The sequence below is a fragment of the Falco rusticolus genome, chromosome 8, assembly GCF_015220075.1.
Source record: "Falco rusticolus isolate bFalRus1 chromosome 8, bFalRus1.pri, whole genome shotgun sequence".
Lineage (NCBI taxonomy): Eukaryota > Metazoa > Chordata > Aves > Falconiformes > Falconidae > Falco > Falco rusticolus.
Window position 1 is genome coordinate 59,618,383 of NC_051194.1, and position 24,697 is coordinate 59,643,079.

A 24,697-nucleotide genomic window follows, 5' to 3' on the forward strand; every position below is an offset into this window, starting at 1 on the left:
TCAGAACTTTCCTTTGAAAATCACGTCTCAGAAGTTACAACCTTTTAATTCAAATACTGCCATTCCTCTTAGCCCCACGAGACCCCAGGATCAGTGCAAAGCCAAAGAACGGTACTTAAACGTTCAACAGCAGCTGCAAAAGACAACCGCTAACTACACCGGCTGGGGCTTGCCATATTGCTGTCTGTCAGATATGCTTAATACTCTATTAAATATATTCCAAAAGAATGTGCCATCAGCTTCTGAATGCAGTATTTATGCATTAACCTACAAAGCGGAAATTAAAATATGATGATTACTGGGTCATGCAAAGTTGGGTGCCGTGCTAATTAAAGCTAATGCTGCATGCAACAGAGATTGATGATAAAAAGAAAATACAAACCATGGCAGCTGAGATGTTTAGTTGGTTATTGATCTAGAAATTGTGAACCAAATGTGTCTATCTTGGCATACAGATTAATGATGCATCAGTTCAACAAATATCTGCAATGGCAAGAGAAGTGACAGCGAGAGCTAACACACTATTTCATGGGCGGGAAGAGGTTTCACTAAGCTGGGGCCTTCAACTTGCCTCACATATTGCTAGGGCACGCTCCAGGCAGCAGTTACGTGAAGCTGCACCCAAGGTTTCATAACCCCAGATGTTCTTTCCATCTTTTAACTCATGAAGGGTCCTTGCTATGGTAATGCTGACTGAGTACCTATATCAGGTTTAGACCATAACTTCTCTCTTGTAACCAGAAAGCAGTTTACTGACAGTACATAATTTGCAAGGTTTTGAGAACTGCAAAATCACATTGCTACTGGAACAGACTTAGTTACCGGCACGGCTTTCTCCATTAGATACTTGCCACTAAGTAAAGGTCTGTTGAGTGTATAAAGAGGTGGTAGATCTTCTATCTCTGCTATCCTCTGGTATACGGCTCTGGATAGATGATCCCCATGATATAAACTCCCCAAGATGATGCTAGAGAAGTAAATTGGCTCCACAAAGAGGCTAAGTAAGGCTCCTTGAATACCCAATACGTTCCACCTAAGAGGGAGGGAAAAACAAAACAAAAAAACAAAAAAAACACTTTCTTTTTAATGGAACAAGTAACATCTGCCAGACATAATAGCAGTCAATCACAATGGACCAGACTTTCAACCTTTCCTCTCGACCAGCACATGACTATGGTAGCACACCTGCCAGAATTTCAGAGATCAGCTTACGGGATGCTCAACGAAATCCTGAGTAAGACAATCTATAGCATCAGGTCTACTGTCAGCATCCACAGGATGCAGACTCCATAACTTTACTTCCCCACTAACATGTTTGGTGATGCATTTTCCAGCACCCTAATGCCAGAGAAGGACGGGATCATTCAATTGGAGAAGGTGAAACTGTGAGACCCTCAATCGGAAACAGCAGCTGATGCCTCCAAGGACACCTGGCAGTGGGCAAACCATCCTTCCCAGGACACAGGAGGGGTTGGTCTGCAAGACCTCAGCACCTCATCACCATAAGGGAAGACTTCTCCTTGACACCCTGGCCAAACTGTCCACATTCTACTGCCAGAAAGGACATACGTAGTTGCTTGCAATATCCACGGGCAGGGACAAAACTGAAAATATGCAAAGAGTGCAAATACCCTTTGCTCACTTTAGCTGCTTCATAAACTCCAATCATAAATCTCTGTCTGCATCACTGTGACCTACACTGGATCAGGTCTGGTGGCAGGGATATAGCAAGCATAGGAGCAAAACACTGAAGTTGTTTTTTTGTAACTGCATTAATTTAATCAAGTTTTGGCTCTCAATCTGTATGTAACAGTTATACAAAGTACTTTTTAAAACCTCAGAGTCTCCTGCAGAGTATTTTCACTGTCCTTGCCTCTGAGGTATACTTGCAAACAGCTTGACACTATTAAATAGCATACTTCAAGCACAACTGCAACACCCAGACACAAGCAGCAGGAAACTTTCTTTTGGTGCTTGAATAGAACAGATGCGCATAACGGAAGCTCTCATGCTCATGTAGAATTGTCCTTATTAAAAGGCCCATCCTAAACCGGGTTGCAAGGTTTCCCTAGCAAAACAGGGAACTCGGATGTTGCTAATGGTCTTTCTTGCAGCTTATGCTGGGATGACATGGCTACACATCGTCATCAGTTCAGGCTGAATACAACTGCTGCACTGCTGCAAAAACTGAACTACACATGTTGGCTACAAGACTTGCAAAATGTTTTTAAAAACAACAGGCAAAACAAAAGTTGCAATCCAAGGAGACAACTTCTTTGCATATCTTTACTGAGGATGAAAATGGAGTCAAAGTGCATTAGCTTACTCACCTGTCATTAAAAAAGTTGGCCCTATCGAATGAGGAAAAATACTGTGCTAATTAAAAATAAGGCATATTTTACATTGAATAAAGACATATTTTGTACAACACTGAAAATGCAATCAGCAACCAAATGTCAAAGTAAAAACATCAAGTGACAATTATTGCTTCCCAAGGCCAAGATGCCTTTCTAAGGACCTTACCATGACTAGGACTTGGTAAGCACAGAGGTATTTCAAGTGCCAAATGAATCACAATACTATTTTCTTGTTATTTGCAGTATTACCTACATCAAGCATAGAGAAGCATATGGACTGCCACAGCCGCAGATAATATTATGGAAGAAACATCTGGAAAGAATTCAAGACTAAGCATTGCAAATTGGGGTCTTACAATTCTATCTGAAACTTGCAGATGCACAAATCGAGCTTCCTTCAGTGAGGCACATCACATTTTACTTTTTAATGGACACTACTTGAGTGACAGATGGACATTTTAAAAAAGGCCAAAGCATTCCTCTGGCAAGCCCTAGCTCCTCAAATAAAACCTCTGCCAGACCTTTTTCTTGGCTTCAGTTTTCAGTATTTCCAGAGCTTGTGTTTTGCTGCTTCCTCCCACAGTTGGTGACCTTCTCTGGCACAGAAAACAAAAGCTGAACTTTGTCTTGCTAAACTTCTTTCGGTTAAAAGAGGAGGAGGAGTGTGGACAAATGAACAAGCTTCTGCAAGGTGAACTGCATGAACTGGTATTACAAAAGGTACTCTGTGATTGCCCACCCGCCTGCTGTTTTGCTGGGGTGTGCTACATCACATTTACCGCTGCAGTACGTGCTCATGAGCACTGGTTTCAGAGCAGCTGACTTGCTGCAAGGACAAGGTTTGCAGAAACCGTTCATACAAGTGAAGCCTCAAGCTCTGAATATAGATCAGGCAGGGTTAGATGGTGGTTAGGTTTATAAAACTAGCTTTAAATGTCAATGGTTATAATAAAAGAACACATACTTGTATCAGAAACTGGCAGTAATGCAGAGACAAACGTGAGACCCAAATGAAGTTCTGCAGGTTGTAACAGAGTCAAAAGGAAGGACTGCATGAAGACTTTCTTGCTGTTCCTTTTTTATACTGTACTTATTTCTGTCAAACAGTAATTTCTCACTTCCATTAGCATGTACACTAAAAACCCCCTTTATAGACATAAACTGAGAATGAGCTACATGAATACCACGCATCAGTTTTCAAAAGGCCACAGGCGTTGACTCCTGAAATGGTAAAACTGCCTTGTCCCTCCAGTTTACACGCACAAGTTGTCAGAATGCATACCAGCAAAAGCTGTCAATCTAGTGTTAATGTTTACTGAAACCACAACTTCTTCTGAAGTTAACGGGCCAAATTCTGTATTTCACTACAAACTGTGAGGTGCAAAGCAGAAAAAGCAAAATTTATTACAGAAAACCTAATTAAAGTCAGCGTTGTCTTTCCAGTGAAACAAATAAGCATAAGACTTTTTTCTTCACTTTAAAACGAGTATCAGAAAAGAGTTAAGTAACTGAAACGACTTAAATCTAGCTTACAAACTCAAACTTTCTGAGGCTCAGATATAGTTTATAACATAGAAGAGAACCTTTCCGGTGCAATGCCTCACTGCAGCACAGTGGACATAGATCCTGGCCACAGCACAGGACTCATTTAGGAGCATTTGATGGCTCAAGAAAGTGGTAACAGAAGACAACTCTCCCATCGCTAACTCAGCAGTTCCAATCTCTCCTGCACTGACAATGGGCAAAATTGCAGAGCTCCCACATAAAATGACCTGATCTTGGGTCTAGTCTTACTGGGCAGACCACAGAGCAGACTGGACCCATGCAGTACCTCTTCACACTACTGAAGGAGGACAATGGCACTACATCTGCAACAGAGAAAAGCACTAAGTATGAGCCTAAGCAGAATACAGGAATGCTGCATCACGTCAACAGGGACACTGAAACGCCTGAAGTCAGGTGTGTCAACTAGAGATTTGCCAAAGGGAAAGAAAAACCTCTCAGCAGACATTGAGATTCCCCCCCCCCCCCAGCGTAAAACTTCTCACTGGAAAAATCTGAGATGGTTGTCTTAGTTGAGCATAAAACCAATGCCTCTTATGACAGTGCTTTTAAGTTACTACAAGAATTTTCTTTCACAATCTTTAAAAAACCTCAAAGTAAGCCTGACATTTAAAATACAAGCTTTTACATCGGTATAAAGCATGAGCCATAGGATTCAGGTCCAGACTGCCAGCACTTAAATACAGGTGCCTTGATTTGAGCTGGGTGTCTAGATCTCATTACAGCTAACGTTGATCTGCTCAGTAGCCGAGTACGACCACGGCTGTTGGGCTGACCAGCTCTCCATCAGCAAGTCGGCCGTCTAAGGGCAGGGAAGCTGGGATACCACGTGTGGATGGGGGATACCTGTGGCCAAACACCAGCCACACGTTCAGCAGTGTGCAATGCTCTTTCAGCTTCAACTCTGCAGTTCTGCAAGTGATACACAGCGTAAGGAAAGGCAACCTGACGTGATGCCAGGAAGTTAAAGCAAAGGCATATTTACTCATCCTGAACTTGCCTTTTGCTTCTGAGCTGCCTTTTGTGAGACAGAAGATCAAAGTCACCAAGCTGTTTGGCTCACTCTACCAGGGGCTCAATGAGGTGACATTTAAGCCCTACCATGTTCGACAAGGCAACAAAATTTCTAACGTTCTTCTAGCAATAAATTGAAAAGTACTTAAGCATGAGAAGGGAAGCAAAAGCTGCAAATCAAAACCACAGCTCTCCTTTTTCCTCAGACAGGGCAGCAGACACACTGCAATGGCCCTTACTAGCACTTGGACCGGGAGGTTCGGTGTTCCTATCACTACACATACGAGCTACTGCTGCTTTTCCGGGACAAAGAAACTTTATCTGACTACCTGGCCACCGAGCAGTTCCAAACACTTAAAAAACAAAGAGGATGACAGTCAAAGGATGCTCTAATCTGCTGCTGCTATGAAGCGTTAAGTTGCACCCCATAACTTCCTCAGCGCCAAGTCTGACTGAAGAAAACTGCCTATCACCACCTTGATCCTCCTCAGCCTGCTGATTTTATTGGTGGTGTGGCTCTCCATAAAGTCAGATCAGTGACATGATTCAAGTTTTTTGAAACAAACAAACCCCCTCGGCCTTATATTTTGAAGAGGCAGCTTCTCCAGCCCACTTTACAGCACAGCTCCACAAACAACTGCAGGACCACTGCTAAGAGGCAGCGAGATGCAGCAGGCAGGAGGGATGCAGCACCTCAGCGTGCATGCTAGAATCTCCTAGAAAACTTTCCCCACCAGAAAATACACTACTGAAAGCACACTCCCAAACCCAGACGAAAGTTACCTTGCTTTTAGAATGGAAATAGGCACTGGACAAATTATGCTTTTTTCCTGCAGAAAATCTTACTGATTTCAGTGGAGCCACTCTACTGAGCAAAATGATGCAAGATGGAGCAAGCTGTGTGAGAAGCAACAAATTACATCGGGTTTGACCAACATATAACATATATCCTTTTAATAACCTCTTATTCTTCTCTAAACTTGTCATTATTTCATATATTCATATATTCACTGTTTGCTATGAGGAAGAAATAATGCATAATTACATACAGCTCTATTATTTGGTATCAGGTTTATTATTCTTTTGAGAAATTTCCATCAAAGTTGTACTGGCAGATCATTTTTTTGTTTATTTAAGTCTTTTTCTTAAATAAAACCTCTTCTTTTAATTGTATTTCTGTTGAGCATGAAAAATTCAGCCATTTGAAAAATTTCAAGTGCAAACCAAAATCTACTTCAATTCAGAAACGCTGCTGAAATGTCTCCCTGGGAGTATAACTTGGGGTGACTTGTATCCCCACTTTGCTCTACAGTTCACAGTTCCCCATGCACACTTAGCTACAGTGAGACCAAAAGCCCAGATTTTCCCTGCCACCAAGACTTTCCCATGTCCTCTATCTTGTCTACGAAGTAATCTTGTGCTCCAGCATTCAGGGAAATGCTCTTTCAAACCACTACATCTCACCACCTTTACAGATTAGACCCCAATGATGGCCTTGGCATATCGGTGCACATGAAGTGTGTTCAGCTCCTGACTATTTACACAGGGGATACTCTCTGTGTAGTGTGCTCACCTGAGGTTTATAGACAAGCACTGCATTGGGGAAACTGGAATTTTACAAATGTATTATACTGGTTTCGTTATTCTGTATTCACCACTTATATCCTATTGATAACAACCTGGAGGAGGGATGCACTTTCTCAACCTTTCTGCTGTTCTCAATCACACCACATTAAAAAAAGAGGGTAGAGAAACCAGAGAGTGACACCGAATCAGAGCAGTCCTTTCTACCTTGCTGTGTTGTCACATTTCTGCTTTAGACTGCCATGTGTTCAGAGGCATGGATTCCTAATGGATACGATTGGATTCCTAAAAAGTCTGTTGATTTCTTCATGACATATAGCTGATTTCACAACTCTTGATACATGAAAAGGTAAGTGAAATTTAACTCTGCAGCAACACTTTCACAGACTGTGCTAGTGCACCTCTTGCCAAAAAACCACACCCAGGTTAAAATCACATGCTTCAGCTGAAAACTCTCCTCTGAACTTTCAAACCCAAACAGCATAGAAATTGTTATTTACACTATTTTAGAGAAAACACAGAAACAAGGGGAGCCTAACTGCAGTAATCAATAAACCTGGATGTTACTATCAAATATCTTAGTACCAGTCTCAGCAATTTTTATGCAGACAGCATTACGGAGGAGGCAAGTCGCTACTGCATTGAACTTACAATAGCGTGCACGTGGAACTGGTGTCAGAATTCACCTCAGGAAAATGAATGGAGTCTCCTGCAACTACCAACATGAGGCAGACTGCAAAACCTGACAAAAACGAGTGTTCGAATTCAAAGAGCTGCTCTTATTAACATAACTTATAAACAGTAATGACTATGAAGAGAAGCATTTAGTAGGCATTTTGTTTATGACAAGGTTTTACCTACAACTGACAGCAAGGGAGCGAAAGTGTCAGCGTGTGAGAAGATGTCAGACTATCCCTACAAAGCATTTTGCCTCCTCACATGCATCGCCTGCCCTCCTCCCTGACAGAGGCACACAGCTCAGCAGCTATCTTAGGGACGAAACCCCCAAATGGGCATGGCTTACCGCAACACCAAGATTTCAAGGTCTTTTGAATTGCAACGCGAACTAGGAGCTCCCCAGGCCCACTGTGCATCCAAGATGTGGGGCAACTTGCTTCTTACCATGAAGACGTTAGAAAACACGGACCCAGGGGCTCTCGCTAGCTCTAAACAGAAGGTGCTTGTGTTTGCAGTAGCTGCACCCATGGATTTTCCTGCATGTTTCTGGGTTTCAAGACTACTGTAATCAGCCTGTCAAGTCTGAGGCCAGCAGCACCTCCAGGGATGCTTGCAGTAAGCCCTGTGGTGGCCTTCATCTCTGTAGCTCAGTGACAAAGGTTTGTCTGTGCAACCATATTTGCTGTGGTTCGTCGTTCATATGCAGTGACGCACCTGGTGCTCAGCTTCAACTCAGCCCCACACTGGGCGGGTCATGCTCTGCTTGCTGTGGACACTCATTTAGGTGGGCTTTACTCTCATCACCTGGCAGAATGCATGGGAAGAGCTGACTCTATACAGCTAACTGCAATCTGGTTTCTTTTCTGATTTTAAATCCAATTTCTCTTTGTTTCCTTAAGAGATTAACTGAATCTCTATGACCAGTCCATGCCTTCCACGAGCCACGGCACAAACTGGCAGCAACACCTTTACATGGAGTGGAGTCAGAGCTTCTTTTACACCAAGTGGCTCAGTCAGTGGCTCACACTATAAATCAGTAAGTGCAAGAAGTCCATGGTCTTTGACAGCAGCGCTTCTTGCAAACATCTTTTTATTTATCCTGAGGTCATATTTGCAATTACAGACAAGAGAATCTCTTTTCCCTTGCAGCCGTACCTAGCCTGGCAACCACACAGCTCTGACTTGTCCCGGTTTTTCTGGTGTCGCTTGGATTTGCTGCATATCAGTGAGCCTCGGTCAAGATTCAGGTCACTGGTTTGAGAGGTTACACGGTGCTACATCTGGTTATTTAGATGCTACATCTTGGGTAGTGGTTTCCTACCACTCTCCCTTGACTTTTTTACCTAGGTGTCACACAGCCACCATGTATCAAAGTGAATACATTCACATCGGTTGCTGTCATTTGGGCTAAGAACTGATGAGAACTGCTCTTTCTATTGCTGTTCAGAAATTACGCCAGCTCCGTCATGGAGCCTGCCACTTAGAAATAACTCTCAAACTCAAAGACAGATGGATGGGCACAGACATAGCTGCAGAACATGCAGCCTTTAGTGAGCATGCACAGGATTTTGTTTGTGCAACTTCATCAGTCCCAAAGATCTGGGTGGTAGGGTCAATAAGACAAAGCCACTGGGGAAATAAAGAGAAAGACTGAGTTACAAACTTCCATTCGAATTTCCCACTCTGAATAAGCACAAAATGAGGCCAGGGCATGGGCACGTGATATTCTTTCACAAAAAAGATTATCAGAAATAATACTTCCCCTTCTTTAGAGTAGAAGAGCATGGACGACTTCCCCTTTAACAACCTGACCTAATGTTAAAGCTCTTCTCAATTCCTATAGCCTTCTTAGCAATGAAACAGGGTGAAAAAATTTTTGCTCTTCTCTGCAAGACATTACCCACAGCTGGAATGTTTCATGAGAAGTGAAGTAATTATTTTAAGCCAAAAACTCAAAATGAATGTGGGCGGAAAAACATATCAAAAAGCGAATGACAAAAATAGACATCACAAAGCACCATGGAACAAAGTTAGGATACATTTAAAACAAATGCATGTATATTAATGTCCCAAAGCAGTTCTTCTGGTCACAGAAACCACCCTAACACCATATTGCAGTTGTCACCAATGTCCCAAAGCAGTTACTCTGATCACAGAAACCACCCTAACACCATACTGCAGTGCCATCAGGCACTAACACACTAGGATAATCCTGTTCTAATGCTTCTGACCCAAATGGGATTACACTCGTGGCCTTTCCATGCTTCTTGCAATTTTTCTTGGATGTTTCTGCCAGGCTCAGGAGGCTGCTAGACAGCACACTGCAACAAAGTGCTCAGAGGCTGAAAATAACAGCTTGGATTATATGTATAATCCACACAGATAAGGCTGTTCAGATACAAGGAGTTTTCCTCCTTGTGCAGTCCTGCACCCTGAATTTATCCACGTCTTTTCCAGGCTGGGACTGTGAACCTTTGGGAAAAATCAGTGGAAATTCACAGGGCTCAGGCATACTGGAGGACTGACTCCTGGACACTACAGAGCAATGCATTCTTTCAAATGTAAATGGACAAAACACGGTTGTAAGTGTCAGGGAAATGTAAAAAAGAAAAAAAAAAAAAAAAGAAAAGAAAAAAGAATATGAAAATTTGGGCCTCCTTACCCGTCAAACAGTCTTTGTTCTGTGTCAAGGGGCTCTATTTGCTTCCTTCACTGGCACAAACAAAATTATTCCCATTAGCCCCAAGGAGAGGTGACAGCTAGCTACGCAAGCGAGAGATGGATTCTGTTCTGCATCACACAAAATCAACAAAATAGTCAAATGTGTTCTATCTCAACAACTGTCTTCATTTCTTTTTTATTTGTGCTAACAGCAATGAGTATGTGATAAAAGAAGTCAAATGAACGCAGCATGATTACCATGTTGGGTGGTTGGGAGAAGTCCCTGGCACAAAGCTGGGAAATTTATTTGATGAATTTTATTGAAAATATTATAAAAGAAATTGAAATGTCATTTTTGTGGAATACTTTTCAACAACCCACTGTCCTAGCTTCTGAAAGGCCCTATCTACTTATGTTAGGGGGATTTAAAGTAAAATGTCTTCCTTCAGTAGAGACACTGATTACTTGAGACAAGACTAAAGGAACAAAGTGATTACATAACCTTCCTCCTGATATTTTTGATTTGGCATACGCAGTTCACAAGAATAGTTCCAACTTAATACACTTAATAAATTTTGAATCAGGCTAACTGTGACTTGACAAAACAGCAGAGCTATTTTAATTAAAAAATAACTAAAATCTCGTCAACTGAAAAACTTGGCATTTCTCATCTATTTTGCAAGAATGCAGAGGCTGCAAACACACAGACTCATTTCAAAAAACTATGTTGCAAATCTCCCATACTTGTGATACCTGTTAAAGGATACTGCTGCTAAATTCTTTTGGGGGGTAATCATTTTCCTATTTATGACTGAATAAAAAAAAAGGCTTTCAATCTTTGTCAAAAAGGAAAACAAAGAAGGAATCGGTTAAAATATAAATAAAAGCACTAGTATTGGAAAAAAATATTTAATTACAGTAAAAATATTTAAACTAAAATTGAAATAATTCTGAGGTTAAAAATTAAAAGTGCCCATCCCTTAAGTTTTTTTTTTACCTGGAACACTTTTTCCCCTGTATAAAATAACACAAATCTAAATTTACCCACGGAAAATGTATGTATCGCTGGTATCATAAAATCACAGAGTGGTTTGGGTTGGAAGGGACCTTTAAAGATCATCCAGTACAACCCTCCTACCATGGGCAGGGACACCTTCCACTAGACCAGGTTGCTCAAAGCCCCGTCCAGCCTGGCCTTGAACATTTCCAGTGATGAGGCAACGATGTATATCGTCAGAGGAAGTTATCCAAATATAACTAATGTAATATTTTATTGCACTGTTTTGCTAATGCTATACTACTTGGGGGGGGGGCATTCCTCCACTCTTTCCAAGTGATATAAATACAAAACAAAGCTGTCGTGACTTGAAGTGGCTGGAATGATACATAATGATTTCCCCTTGGCTCTGAAGCCAGCAGAAGGTCTGACACCAATTGCAGGTGAAGAATCAGAGTTTTATCACTGGAGTCACAGCCACCCTCACGCTACATCTAAGCAATGAAATAAGCCAATCAACAACCTGCACATTCACTGTAGGTATCACACAACCCTCTTTTCTTGGTCAGCAATAAAAACCAATAGCAAAGAAATCAATCGTTCGATATCTCACCTTGCTATCTTGTCACTGCAGGACATGGTAAGTAGCCTTTCTCCTTGCAATACGCCATCCCACGTCTGGATAGTGGTAGTAGAGCGTACGGGGATGGTCCCTTCCCCAGATTCTATTTTTGTCCGTAGCTGTCCTCTTGCTTTGCGGTTTGGATGCCTGTCCCCCTGATCTAAATGATAAAAATCACTTACAGTCAGCTGAGAAACATTCTCAAAGTGTTTTACAGACAGCATTACAATAAGAAGAGTCAAATAAGGGTCTTTGTCTGCATAACTGCTGGCTTGTATAATATTTCCTATTGCTCCTTGCAAATTAGCTACAGCATCAGACATCTCTCACAAACACTGTCTTCTAAAACACACTTGCAATTAAAGTAAGCTTTCCACAAAGGAGCAGTACGCAGCAGGTAGCTCTTCAATTCTGTTCTGCGCGTTACAGCGTTAGAATGAAGTTAATGCACAGATCAAGAAAAGGGCAGGCAGACAACCACCGTTAAAAGATGGAAACAGTGAAACGGTTTGGTTAGTTCTGGACAAATACTTGCTGACTCACTGGCTTATCTTGGCTAGCACTCAGCCTCTTCAAGACCACATGGTGGATCAGTCTATACTTAACTTCTACCACACAGGACCAACAGCCCAGATTTTTTTTGAAGAGATCTTTGTCTAACACACATCTACACTAAAAGGAAAGAAGACACCTAAATTTTAACTGTGCCACTTGCACATGCTCGAAGAATACTTTTAACTCCCTTGCTTGAGTAGGACTGCTGTCATACCCTCTTGTGCTGCTTCGTGTGGTGAGAAAATCCTAGCGTCCCCACAAGGAGATGTGCTGATATAGAGATGAAACTGCACATTCTCCTTCAGCTTAAACCCGCCTCGTTCCGATTTGATAAAAATGGATTTTTGTTGATCTTCTTTATTGCTGAAACAGAAAATAAAGCTCAAGTCAAAACTGACATTAATGCGCAAATAACCATAAGCTGGGCAGTCTTAGTAGGTGTTAAAAACAAACATAGGATGCCTAGAAATTTTGTAGTACAATTTTAACAGTTGTTACAATTAACAAAATTAAAAGACCATTGAGACAAGAAAGACAGCACTTGACATCCCCAGATGTCAAAAGCTTTCAGGCACTTACCAGCAAATGAAACATCACCATTCTCTAGCCCACTTGAAATTATTTTGATTTACATGCTTACAGTCTACAAAATGATCCCCAATTATTTTTTCTGTCCTCCCCTCTCATCACTGACACCTAACTGAATACATGTTTTGTTGAAGTCAAATGTTAGGGCAAAGGGCCTGAGTTCTAAATCAGACATCCTAATGCAACAGGACAAGTGTTTCACATCGAAATAATTAAGACAAATGTTTTACACAGACAACTTTTCAGCTCGGTGTGATCAGCTCATCTTCCTTTTCCTTCTAGCTTACCTTAGATAAAGCTCAAGTTGTGTATACAGAAATTTAAGCAGGCACCGGCGAGATATAATTTCTGCATGGCAATCATTTAATGCAAGACCACGATCACTCATGTATTCACCATTGATGCATTTTGTTCCTGTGGAAACACTTATTACCAGGGCATCTTTCACATCTGTACCTTCAAAACAGAATTTCAGGAAGAAGTTACAATTAAAATCACAAATAATCTAGCAAGTGATCTTCTTGCAGAACCCAAATAAAGCTCTCTTTTTTTTGTTTGCTTCTTAAAAAAATAATTAAAAATGTTTTTTCTTCTGGTACTTTCTTTAAAGCAAAAGCTTCACTCAGCCATACCTTCCCTGTACCAGTACGGTCTATGATTCTTGTGACTTCTTCATGTTGGAGTTCAGACAAATTAGGAATTGAAAAGCTGCAGGGAAAAACTGCTGCTTCAGGAAGAGTTATTAAAGCCTGAGCTCCAAAACCAGTGCTTTTCTCCTGAGCCCCAGGCACCCATCTAAGCTTCCAGCATGTCCCTTCCCAGACACATATGCAGATATTCACAGCAACTTTGGAAATCTTAAAAGCACTGAATTAAAACAGCAACACTTTATGGAAGGGTATTAAGCCAATAACAGGAAAGGCAAGACTAAGGAGTTAAATTTAAATGCTTAAACCAACGTAAAACTTATCAGCAGTATGATGCTTCTGGAAGTGTAGTTTTTTCTATTGAAAAATATATCGAATCATTCTGTACAATAGAATTAAAATGTTTTGGGTGTTTTCTATACAGAGAACTGTCTTTATCATGCTAAAACCCCCAAAGGTCAGCTGCATGAAGAATTCAGAAAGACAGGTCAAAAGTTACATCCCTCTAGCAAAACACTCAGCAAAGCCCTGACAAGCCACGCTGATTCCTCAAGCTCTCGAGGTGTCACCAGCAGAGGCAGATAGCGGGGAAGCCCTGCCAAACACCTTCTGCTGTCTTCCTCCCATAGAATAGCTATTGTAGTATGTAGTATGGAAGTAGTATAGTATACTGTAGTAAGGAGGAGCAGAAAAAAACACTTTCAGTGCATCCCCCACACACCTGGAGTTGAAGATCCTCCCATAACCACTTGGCTGCACAACAGCGGTGCTGATATAAGGGGCAAGAGAATTTGTAACTGAGTAATCAAAAAGTAATTGAGACATGGACCTGTCCTCATTCCTGATGAAATACACGGCCTTAAAAAAATGAACTTGAGCCCAGCTGCCCCCTCCTGCCCACATGGCTGGAAGAGACCATGAAGGAAAAGAAGGGAACTGCTTCGCTCTACAACACAAGGCTGTGCAACGGGGTCATCTATTGCCAGGGTTCCCCAGACATGTATCCATGCAAAGATGCTTTCTAATTACGTGCAGAGCTATTTCTTCAGTTAATCAAAATGTATTCACATGTTCATTTATGTCTTAATTCTTTGGTCACATGGCTTTTCTGGGAATTTCGGACACAGGACTGTAATTACAATATAAACTTGTTATCACAAAACATGTTAAATAAAACTACAGCATGTCCCTCACAGTGCTTTGCATTTGGGGCTAAAATGGTGCTGGCACCGCGCAGATGCTTTGGCTGCCATTGAGCAGTGCTTGAGGAGTTTCCAGGCTTTCTTTCCAAACCTCCCAGAGGCCAGTGTGCTGGGGGTGGGCAAAGAGACTGGAAGGGGACACAGCTGAGCAACAGTGACGAAGGGATATCCCTCACCATAACACTGTGCTCAGCAATAGGAGCCCCAGGAAAGGAAAAGACGATGTTTGAGGCTACCACGTTTGTCCACCCCATGAGTCTTCTCTCCCTCTTTCCATTTTCTCCTCATGCCCCAGGACAGGGCAGCAAGCAAGAGGATGGGTGGGTGTTTGACTGCTGGCCAGGGTCAGCCCATCACAGACTTCCTGTAACAGAGTTTGGGCCACATCATCCCCTTGTCACATTCCCCTGCCCCTAGAGTTATCATCTACCCTAACCAGCACCCTCAGACCTCTCCGCTCTGTGGAGGAGGCCCCTACAAACATCCCCAGGGGAGGAAAGGGCTTGCATTGCCCAAATCATCAAGGGAAGGCTGTACATTTATCACTGATCTCTGTCTGACTTGTAGAACTAACAGGGGACATTCCATGACAGGCCCAAAATGGACATCCCGTCAAGGGCTCAGTTGGCTTGAAGACCAAGAGAAATCTTAGTGTGAGGAAAATACAGCAGCAGTGTGGTCGCAGACCAGCCTGGGGCAGAACTTCCCTGTTTTGGGTGATCTGGCAGAGCACAGACCTTGTGCCAGCAATCAGGGAAGCATGATGTTACTGCTGCTTGTACATGCGCACCAGTGTCAGCTGCCAAAACATAAGCTGCTTTCTTCAGATATTTTTACTAAAATGACTGAGAAACAAAGCACTAAGAATAAAATACAGCAAGAATAACTCTAACAGTGAAAAACCTTAAAAAACGTGGAAAACAAGCATAATTTCTTACATAATATGCCAAAACCAAGAATGCCATCTGTGTGACCAGTATTATTTTAGATTTACTTTCAAAAAGTTGCACCACTAATTTTAAAAGGTACATGTATTTTGTAGACCATGAATTATCTCAGATGATTCATCAGGCAGAAGACAAAAACTCTATGGAAACAGAAGTATTTGCAGGTCTAATTTTCCTGTAATTACTTTTAGCCAAGATTTAATTGCTGTATTTACTGCACCTTGAAGATTAAACAGTAAAAATACATTTCAAAGCTGGTTAACTGAAAAAAGATAGTTTCCTAGAATGCAAACAGGGCTCTTGTATGTAAGTAGTTAAAACAGTACTTTCTTTTCTTCTTTACCTGTTGTCATGACAATTCCAGCAAGGACTTTTCTACGTGCGTGTGGAGATGTGAAATTTTCTGTCAAATCACTGAATTTATCTACAACCAAGCGTGCAACAGCATCAGCTAAAACCTGTAGGATCACACAGAAATGTGCATCAGAAAACAAAACAAATAATCTTTAAATGGCAGCAGCATTAGGTTATAAAGGTTTGCACTTGTAAATGATTTGATACAATAAATAAAATGAATTTTTATTGTTCCCTTTATAAACGGACAGAGGCATCAGCAGTATGTCACGGAGGTGGCTGGGTCTGATTTTCAGGCACACTGAGCACTCGCAGCTCTTTGTAAGTGGAAGCAGAGCTCTCTGTGCTCCACGTTTATTAAAACAGGGTCAGACAGCCCTAAGCCAAGCATCGAAGCACCTAATGCTCATGATTGTTATGAACATTTGAGGCTTAGGAGAACAACTGGATAGACAGATAAGTCTATACTTTCATGCTCAAACCTCAAAACACATCATTTCAGTATCCTCAACATTGGACCTGACCAGAAAATTAAAGTACAAAACCCAGGCTCCTCAAACAAACATAAACTTTTTACAACAGTTGAATTCATTACCTAGCTGTTACATAAATAAGAGCGAATCTGTTTTCAACACTGGTTAAACACTTTTTGTCTTATTTTTACAAGACATATGCAAATTTAGGAATAGAAAATGTCAACGTATAACCCAAAAGAAGCTATCTCAAAATTAGGAAGGATTTAGCTCTTTCACCTTCAGGAAAACTTGAATAACAGTCAAAGCCCTGTTGTATCTGGCCAGCAGGTTAGCAGCAACATCGCTCAGGCTGTAAGGAGGGCTAACTCCCAATATTAAGGAAAACTTCAAAATACCAGTCCCGCTCTTGTTGAACGACATTTCAGTTCCACACTGCAGCTAATCTCACCTGCTGGTTTTAAGGCAGCTGGAACCGTAACAGCTAGAAGAGATGAGTCAAGATCAAATTCTTGAATTTTCACCTGAAAAGAAACTGAAACCCAGGGCAACCTATGCTAGCATAGCTGGTTATTCCCAAGGGAGCGGCTGAGAAAGGCAAGTTACGCGCCAGGAAGTGTGATGAGTGGTCCCCAGGCTGGCAGGAGAGACAGGGCAGCCTGTCCTCATCCATCTTCCACCAGCACTGGGACTGGCAGCTGGAGAGGAGTGGACAGCTGGGGAGGGAGCTCAGGTCCTTGTCTTGGAGCACCACACATAAAAACCTTGATCTGCTTCTTCGGGTACTGGCACCCAGCAGTATCCAAGATGTTCTGGTCTAACCACCTGGCCAACACATTGACGCACCAGAAGAACACAGGTCCTGTGTGTCATACCTGCCGGTGCCACGCAGATGCCTTACAATACCCAAGAGAATCCTGCGTGGTGCTAAACACACATGTAAACAACTACATGAAGCCCAAATGGATGATAGTGGCTGAGTCTTCTGCTTACAAACTGGTTTTGGGCTCTCAGCAATGGAAGATCACCACTCTCACCCCTCCAGAAGGCCCAAGGCAAATCAACAGGGCTGATGGGCAGCAGTACATACAGCTTGGAGGCACCCACTTAAATGGTACAAACTCTTGAACGCAATCAGTTCTAAAAACAGACTGCCAGGGTCAAAAGAAAAGAAAGAGAAGAATAAGCGGGTTTGAAGACTGCCAGCCCAATTCACCACCGTTTTCTTAACAATGCTCATGAGAACCGACAGCCTAGAAATAACGTGGAGGAGCTCTCAATGTTAACTTCCTTCTGGAAAAGCTTTAACAGCCAAGGAAGCAATAATTAAAGTTCATGTGACATGATTTCAGACCTCAACAGCTTTTTCCAGAATCTGACTGGAAACAGCAATCAGCAGTCAGTGGTGACCAAGGTCACATCTGCACCAAGCATTGGTCAATGTCTTGCAATTGCACAACTTGTAGAGCCAGAAGACTCTCGACATTGCACATACAAATCTTCTTGATGCATTTGAATGGACTGCAACTCAGAAACTCTTACCAACAGATAGAGAAGTTTTTCAGGAATGCAGTTTGTCTCAGAGACTGTGAACATGTCTGGTCAGGCACTGATTTTCAAACAAGGTCTTTTTGCTGCTGGACCCAAAATTTTGTTACAATCTGTGCTCCGACAGCACCATGACCACGCAGCACAAAATCTGTATTTAATTGTGCTAGTACTTACCTAATGCAGAAAGCGGAACTTTAAGGTAAATAAACACACACACAAAAAAAAGCGACAGTTTTTTATCACCATGGTTTTACAAACAGAAAAGGCTTAAAAGATTAACCTTCCTGCAGCCACATGGGCAGATCACTGCAAGGACAAGAAACAAGTCCCCACTCCAGTGTTTTATCCATAGCTCCACTCGATAATTATGGATACTGCTTCCCAGCTGCAAGTTCTATGCTCTCATTTCTGTAATGTATATGTTTTTCTTTTCTACTTTACATCATGATGTGCTGGACAGGAGAACAATGCTGGCAGCTGACAAGCTACCAGGCAACGTAAAATCCTGATGACTGAATGACATTATGGTGGAACATGCTAGTGAAACAAACTTTTTCAAATAGGTATGGACGTGACCCACAAAGAGAATACATGCTTCAGAGAGGCTTCAAAGCCTGCCAGAATGGCTTGCCATCCAGGTAATAAACAATATGGGTCACTCCCTCTCCAAAAAAAAAAGTGAGTGTGATGACTGGTAAGTGGAGGAGTCTTCCCCAATGCTAAGCTACACAAAACTACAAAGTTCAGCACATGCCATAAATGGTGACTGCAAAATGCTGAACCAAAACTGACTAGTTGCCAAGGGTGAACATAGAGGAGGAATGCTTCTTCCAGGATCACCAAACACGGGTAACTTGCTACACAGATCCCAAACCTACAGGACCAAACAGAGCCTGATCTAGAGAGGCAGAAGACTGACCATTCCCTGAGGGAACCAGGGCTGGCTTGAGGAGGTTCTCATCAGGAGGTGGGAACTGAAACTGCCAGGTGTTTCTGGGAAGAAACCCATGGCCCACTTACCTGCCAATACTGCTGACAAAAAGGCTACTTGAACATCAGTTGGGTAGGATGTTTGCATACAAGGTGGGCACATTTAGCTTTTTCCAAAAAGATTATTTTTTTCACATAATAAGCAAAGGAAACTGTTGTGTTGGTATACAAGTGAGAACATGGTGAGTCCCTCTGGGAAGATGTAAGCTGGCGCCGAAGGACGGGACTGCATCTCAAACAGCGTGGAACTAAGCTGCTGGCAAGGAAACCTAAAAACACTTGAATGAACATGTAGCCAGACAGTGGGGAGGGCTGATAAGGACTAAGCAGAGCTCAAGCGAGACAAAATGACCGCCAGAGATGCAAACAATAGAGGAGGAACTGCGGGGGGGGGGGGGGGGGTGTCGGGAAACAGGCAGATACATTAAAGATTTGTGTTATGAACAGAGCACTGCAGTACCGGGAACAAGACTGGACTAAAAAGATGTCCTTGTCCTCATCTCAAAACCAAGGACTTGAAGCTGTCTCCACATCAAGCCCTGGCCACTGATCAGCCTGGGTAGGGATCTTTCACTTCCTATTCTGACTCTACTCCCTTTCATATATATAAATATTAATTGGAACAGAAACTGAACTCGTGTCTCACCTTCCCAGTGAGTGCCCTAGCATCTGACACACAGTTCCTCTGCCCCCGCTCCTGCATTAAATCATTATTCAAAGCTGGATAATTCAAAAAAGGAAAGACCTAAAATAGCTGACAGTTCGCTCACTAAGGCATGTGAGCTCAAAGCTATTTTGGGTGCGTTGTTCCTTTCTCCAATGAAGTTACAGTGAATCCACTTTTCCACACATAAGACCAATTTTGGTTAATCTTGCAGCAATGTTGTAGCAGAACCCCCCTGATCATCCATGTTTTAAAATATTCTGAAGCTGATGAAGTTCAGGTCTGTCTGGATCTGAAGACAACCTTGGCAGGCCACAGAGACCACCCCAGGTGAAGTGTGGTGATCACCTGTGTCGTGGAACCAAAGGCAGCAGGAGCAGGGGCACTGCAGGGGCTGACAGCACCCCAGCTCTCACTGGGGAACTGACCCGAGACCTCCCAGTCTTTTGCGCTCTCTGGGTCTCCAGTGATTCTTCTCAAGCACAAATGTTCTCCCTCAGCTTTAATTTCTTCTTACCTTCACAGTTTAGGGCTTACGTGAACTTTCACAAGGTGCTGAGCAGTGGCAGTTCCCACAGTAGGTAAAACCAAGGTCAGCCAGGTCTGTTATCTCTCCTCTGACAGTGACCAGCACACATGATTCACAGAAGGTGGAAACATATGTACACTAATAAAACAGGATAATTATTTTCTAGTGCTCCAAAGTTCCCTGTATTTATTTAAAGGAACTGCTGCCTGGCAGTAGTCTCTCACTGCTTCTGCAGATGGATCTTTCACATTTCCTCCAGTTCCACAGCAATTATTCTGACATATAATTCATTAATTCCCATAAATATATTCAGTATTATCTTTTTGCTAGGCTTGAATGTTGCATTCTCATTCTCCTGGATATACTAAGCAGTCTGTTGCAATAAACTGCCTAGAGCTCTTCAGTACCTCTGCAGAAGCAGCTTTCCCAGATCTCTGATCATGTTCATCATTAATTTGTGTATCTTTTCTATACTTGAATACTTCTTTTATAGTTTCCCCCTGCCCCAGGTTGAACCACGATTAACATAGCACTTCAAGTAAAAGTAGCCATTGCAGTGTTGGTTCTCACTCCATTTCTTCTCCTCAACGTTCTGTTTCAACAGCTGTCCACAATGGTATACAGGATAAGTTGAATTTACAACACAATTAGGTGAATAACTAAAAGTATTCCCTCTGGTGGATTTTTCAAAACTAATTTCATCTGCAGCTACGCTGCTTATTTGTGTAGCTCAGGTTGCTTTCTCTCACAATTGTCCAGCTTTCACTAATCTAAATAACTCTATATTTAAGCTTCAATATTTACAATTCCAATTTTCTAATTTCTACCCTTTTGCATCCTGACTAAACAACTATCTTTTTAAGTGACCAGTTTGAGGAAATCTGGGAAATATAATTATAGAGCTTATATGGAGGTTTTCCAAAGAGAGTCTGTCAGTGGCCTAAGGCGGATACCTCTACCAGCTGGTTCCTACCATCTGATGGAAACAGTTTCTTCCACATTCCCATATTACCAGGACACAGATCATTTTACCAGGGCACACCAGGATGCACACCGCACATTCAAAACAAACGAGATGAGACTCTTCTTCTGCCGTACATACTTAAAACTGTGGAACTTACTGCTACACGGTGCTGTGGAAGGTAAAAAGTTTACAGAAGTTCAAGAAATGGTTGAAATTCATGGGGGGAAAAATAATCCATCAAGGAATCTCAAATGGAAAGACATCATTTCTGCCTGAGAAAATCCTTGAGACACAAACTGCTGAAGGTTAGAGGTGTATACTGGGGAAGTATGGCTACCAATATGCCCTTTTCTCATTTTTTTTTTCCCCCCCAAAGGCATTTGCTACTGGCCTGAGTACTTCTTTTACAGCCAGCACCATCCCACCTTTGACAGAGGTGTGAGACCCCTCACAGCCTTCCTTGGGAAGCAGGGAGTGTCTAAAGAAAAGGAAAAAAAAGGAGAGAAAACAAGTGATCTCTGGGAAACTTATCTCTGGGTGATAAAGACATCAAAAATAAAGAAATAGGGAAGTCCAATGGAGCATCTGCTGCTCCTGGGATGTCCTTGGACGTCCTTGTCCCAATTCCTGAGATGTCCAAAGTGATGTTCAGTGGCAGGACTGGCTCTACTGGTGGAGATAGCCTCAGGCAGCATCAGCATTCCCTGCAAACCTCTCACTTCCCACTGATGGGGCTGCTGGCAGGGATGTAGCACCGGGCATGAGACAATGTGTGAGTAGGAGCTATTGCTTGGCCCAGCGTGGCTCTTGCTGTGGTTGAGTGCTCAACAATACTCTTTGCCCCAGAAATCATGTTTGCATTTTGCACAGTTTTTAAAAACCTGATCACATCGACCTGCATGCTTCCTCTGTAAATGTGTGACTCCCCTGCTTTCAGAAATTATTTTAAAAGACTTCCCATTTTACTGTCTTCTCCAGTTCTCATCACCTACCAACTCTGCAGACCTTTGAGAACCCATACACTTAAACCTTGTAATGATATTAACCTAAGTATACTGAAACATGCAGTTTTCTTCCACGGAAACGAATAAAACTTGAAGGACACATTTTAGAGTCCTCGGTATGTCCTGTGGCTTACTGCAGAATATAGGACACCCCTCTGCATCAAGGGGTGGGAGGTAAAGTGAGGATGGCTGTCAAATTACAAGACATAGCTAACTACAAAAACATTTCCTTTGTTTTGGAGAGGCAAGTCCCTATAAAGCAAGATTGACAACCTCTTCCATTTTAACACTCGCTGCCAAGGGCTGCAAAAGCTGCACAAGGGCTGACTGTTTTCAGCAGGGCTTTTACATCCACCCTGGGGCACATGCTGAGTGACTTACTGGCTTTAACTCCCCTTTCCAGCAAAGAGATTTCCCTCACCGTAGGCAACGTTGCTTCATCCCTCACAGTCAAGCTGCAAGCAAGCAGATATGCTTGCTTTGCAGAGACTGGTTTTAAATATGTTAAACCATGGGATCAGCACTTGAACGACCCACGCTACAGACCATAAGATTATACCTACATCCATTTTATAAGCTGATTTCTGATGTCAACTGCCCCTCTGTACCATTTGATAACTTGCATGTGTATTTCCACATTTAGTTTTCTCTGGAGCGCCTGCAGCTGTTAGGAGGTGTGGGATCACAGATAGGCATTTCAGCTGATACAACCACCACTGGAGCAGGGATCATCTTCCTCTTGACTCTTTCTGCCCTACCAGTTTTTCTCACAAGGCACCACAAATTAACACACCAGCTACAGGCAGGTTTTGAACCTGCCACCCAGGCAGTCAATTCCACCATCATTATTGGCACAACCAGACTGTACTTCTAATATTTCCACTAAGCATTTGGTATTTTGATTTTTCCCCCTCTTGCATGTTTCTAGCTTCCATTTTTTTCCAACCCAATCAACATTTTATTTCATCCATGGGTTATAACAAATGCTATCCTCATTTACATCATTCCTGCACTTGCCAATGTTAGGGACTTCACCTGCTTTAGGATTATCTCCAAATTTAACATCTTTATACATCCTGAGTAAACACTCTGTAAAAAACCAAACAAACAAAAAAACCACCAAAAAAACCCAAACCCTAACTCACAGAGTTAAAAAAACAGAAGATAAATAAAGCACTACCTGAAAACATCACCAATGCTTAAATCCCTTATTAATCATTAACACATACCAGACCAAAATCACTAATACGTGACAGACCTGATACCATTCCCATAACTTGACAGCTAATTATAATTAAAAGCAGAGTAATAAAACAGAGCGAAGTGCAAAAAGGACGACAGCATCCTGATGACAAGCTGATGAAAAGCCCCTGAATAAATAACCAACTTGGAATCGGGTCTACATGAGGTGGTACCAGCAACCTCCCCTTCCCACACAGCCTATTCAGCATTACTCCTAAAGTCCACTGGCTTCTCCCCCACACCAGAGCAGCCTTTTTTGGTGCACACCTATAAGACAGGTGAAACGCAAGCTATCCCTGGGGCGTGCTTTGTTGTATACAATATGGGTATCAAAGTCAGTGTAGGAGCACTGGAAAAAATGAAAAATAGTGTTTGTACATGTTCGGGTTTTGTTATTTAACACCATACCCTAGGCTCAAATGCCCTGATCATCCCGTAAGGTCTGGGATAGCCACCTGGGACTCCATCAGAACCTGACAAAGGCAAGGAGCTCAGATAAACCCAGCACTGCCCCGTGGTCCATCCAAGTCCTTTAAAGAAAAGAGGCTGTGTAAGCTGTTATACACTGGGCTGCTGGGCAAAGAAAGAATTTTACCCTCTTAGAACGACACCTCTTTCACATCTCACCTTGTGCTCTTTCCCACTTCCCTAATCTAGTTCCAATTTTCACCATTTTACTGATTCAAGAAATAATAACACAAATTACTGGCAGTGACTTTTTTTTTTTTTTGGTGTCTGGGGCCAAATCTACTTTTAAAAGCACCACAGAGAATGCAGTCTGAAATTACCAAATCTACTGAAGAAATCATAACTACCTGAAACAACATAATCCTAAGATTTGAAAATGAAGGAAATGTTCATCAATAAAGCAGTAATTGTGCAACACTGAAAAGGAAAGCATAATTCTAAATGATGCATATTATTCATGCATTTTAAGAAAACAACATTCTTAAAATAGTCACACATCTAAATATACTGTTCAGTCCCACATTATCAAATCAGACCAGTACGTTACAATTTTAATGAAATCTAAACCAATGTTTTTGAAATAGAAAAGGTCAAATCCTTGGAATTCTCATAATAAACAAAGTTGCAAAAAAGTCACAGTCAAGTATCCGAATTTAGCAGGTGTATAATATCATTAAAAAGACTCAAGAGAGACAGTAAAAAGAGGGTAGCTGAACAATCATTACTGTAGTTTGAACGGGGAGAAACACAAGCAAACGTGGAAGAATTTGTCTTCATTAGAAAAACAAAAAAATACTCTGTTCTAGCTACTTTAAATTTCTGGTCTATGTCTGGTATGTTTGATACTTTCCCTAGTTCATTATTTGATTTAAACTATTCCTCATCCAGATTTACTTGCTTACGTAACTTACATATACTGATTAATCGATTTGATTAGAGCACAGTCCTTTAGATGACAGCTATTTAACCACATGTCTTGGATACACGGACTGTGAGTGTGTGGTTTATTTAGACCCTCTAAATACAGGGCAACTGTATCAGTC

At 42.0% G+C, this 24,697-nt stretch overlaps 1 protein-coding gene across 4 annotated transcripts in view; it reads right to left on the reverse strand.

Moving 5' to 3' along the window:
* The window catches only part of ADARB1 (adenosine deaminase RNA specific B1), an 86,133-nt gene that overhangs the window by 12,994 nt on the left and 48,442 nt on the right, over positions 1 to 24,697 (reverse strand). For all 4 annotated transcript variants that reach the window (XM_037397884.1, XM_037397886.1, XM_037397887.1 and 1 more), the window contains 5 exons: positions 15,759 to 15,873; positions 12,907 to 13,075; positions 12,246 to 12,394; positions 11,468 to 11,636; positions 852 to 1,033 (listed from right to left, as the gene is read on the reverse strand). In XM_037397884.1, the coding sequence (XP_037253781.1) occupies positions 852 to 1,033; positions 11,468 to 11,636; positions 12,246 to 12,394; positions 12,907 to 13,075; positions 15,759 to 15,873 (784 nt within the window). The remainder of the gene's footprint in view (positions 1 to 851; positions 1,034 to 11,467; positions 11,637 to 12,245; positions 12,395 to 12,906; positions 13,076 to 15,758; positions 15,874 to 24,697) is intronic.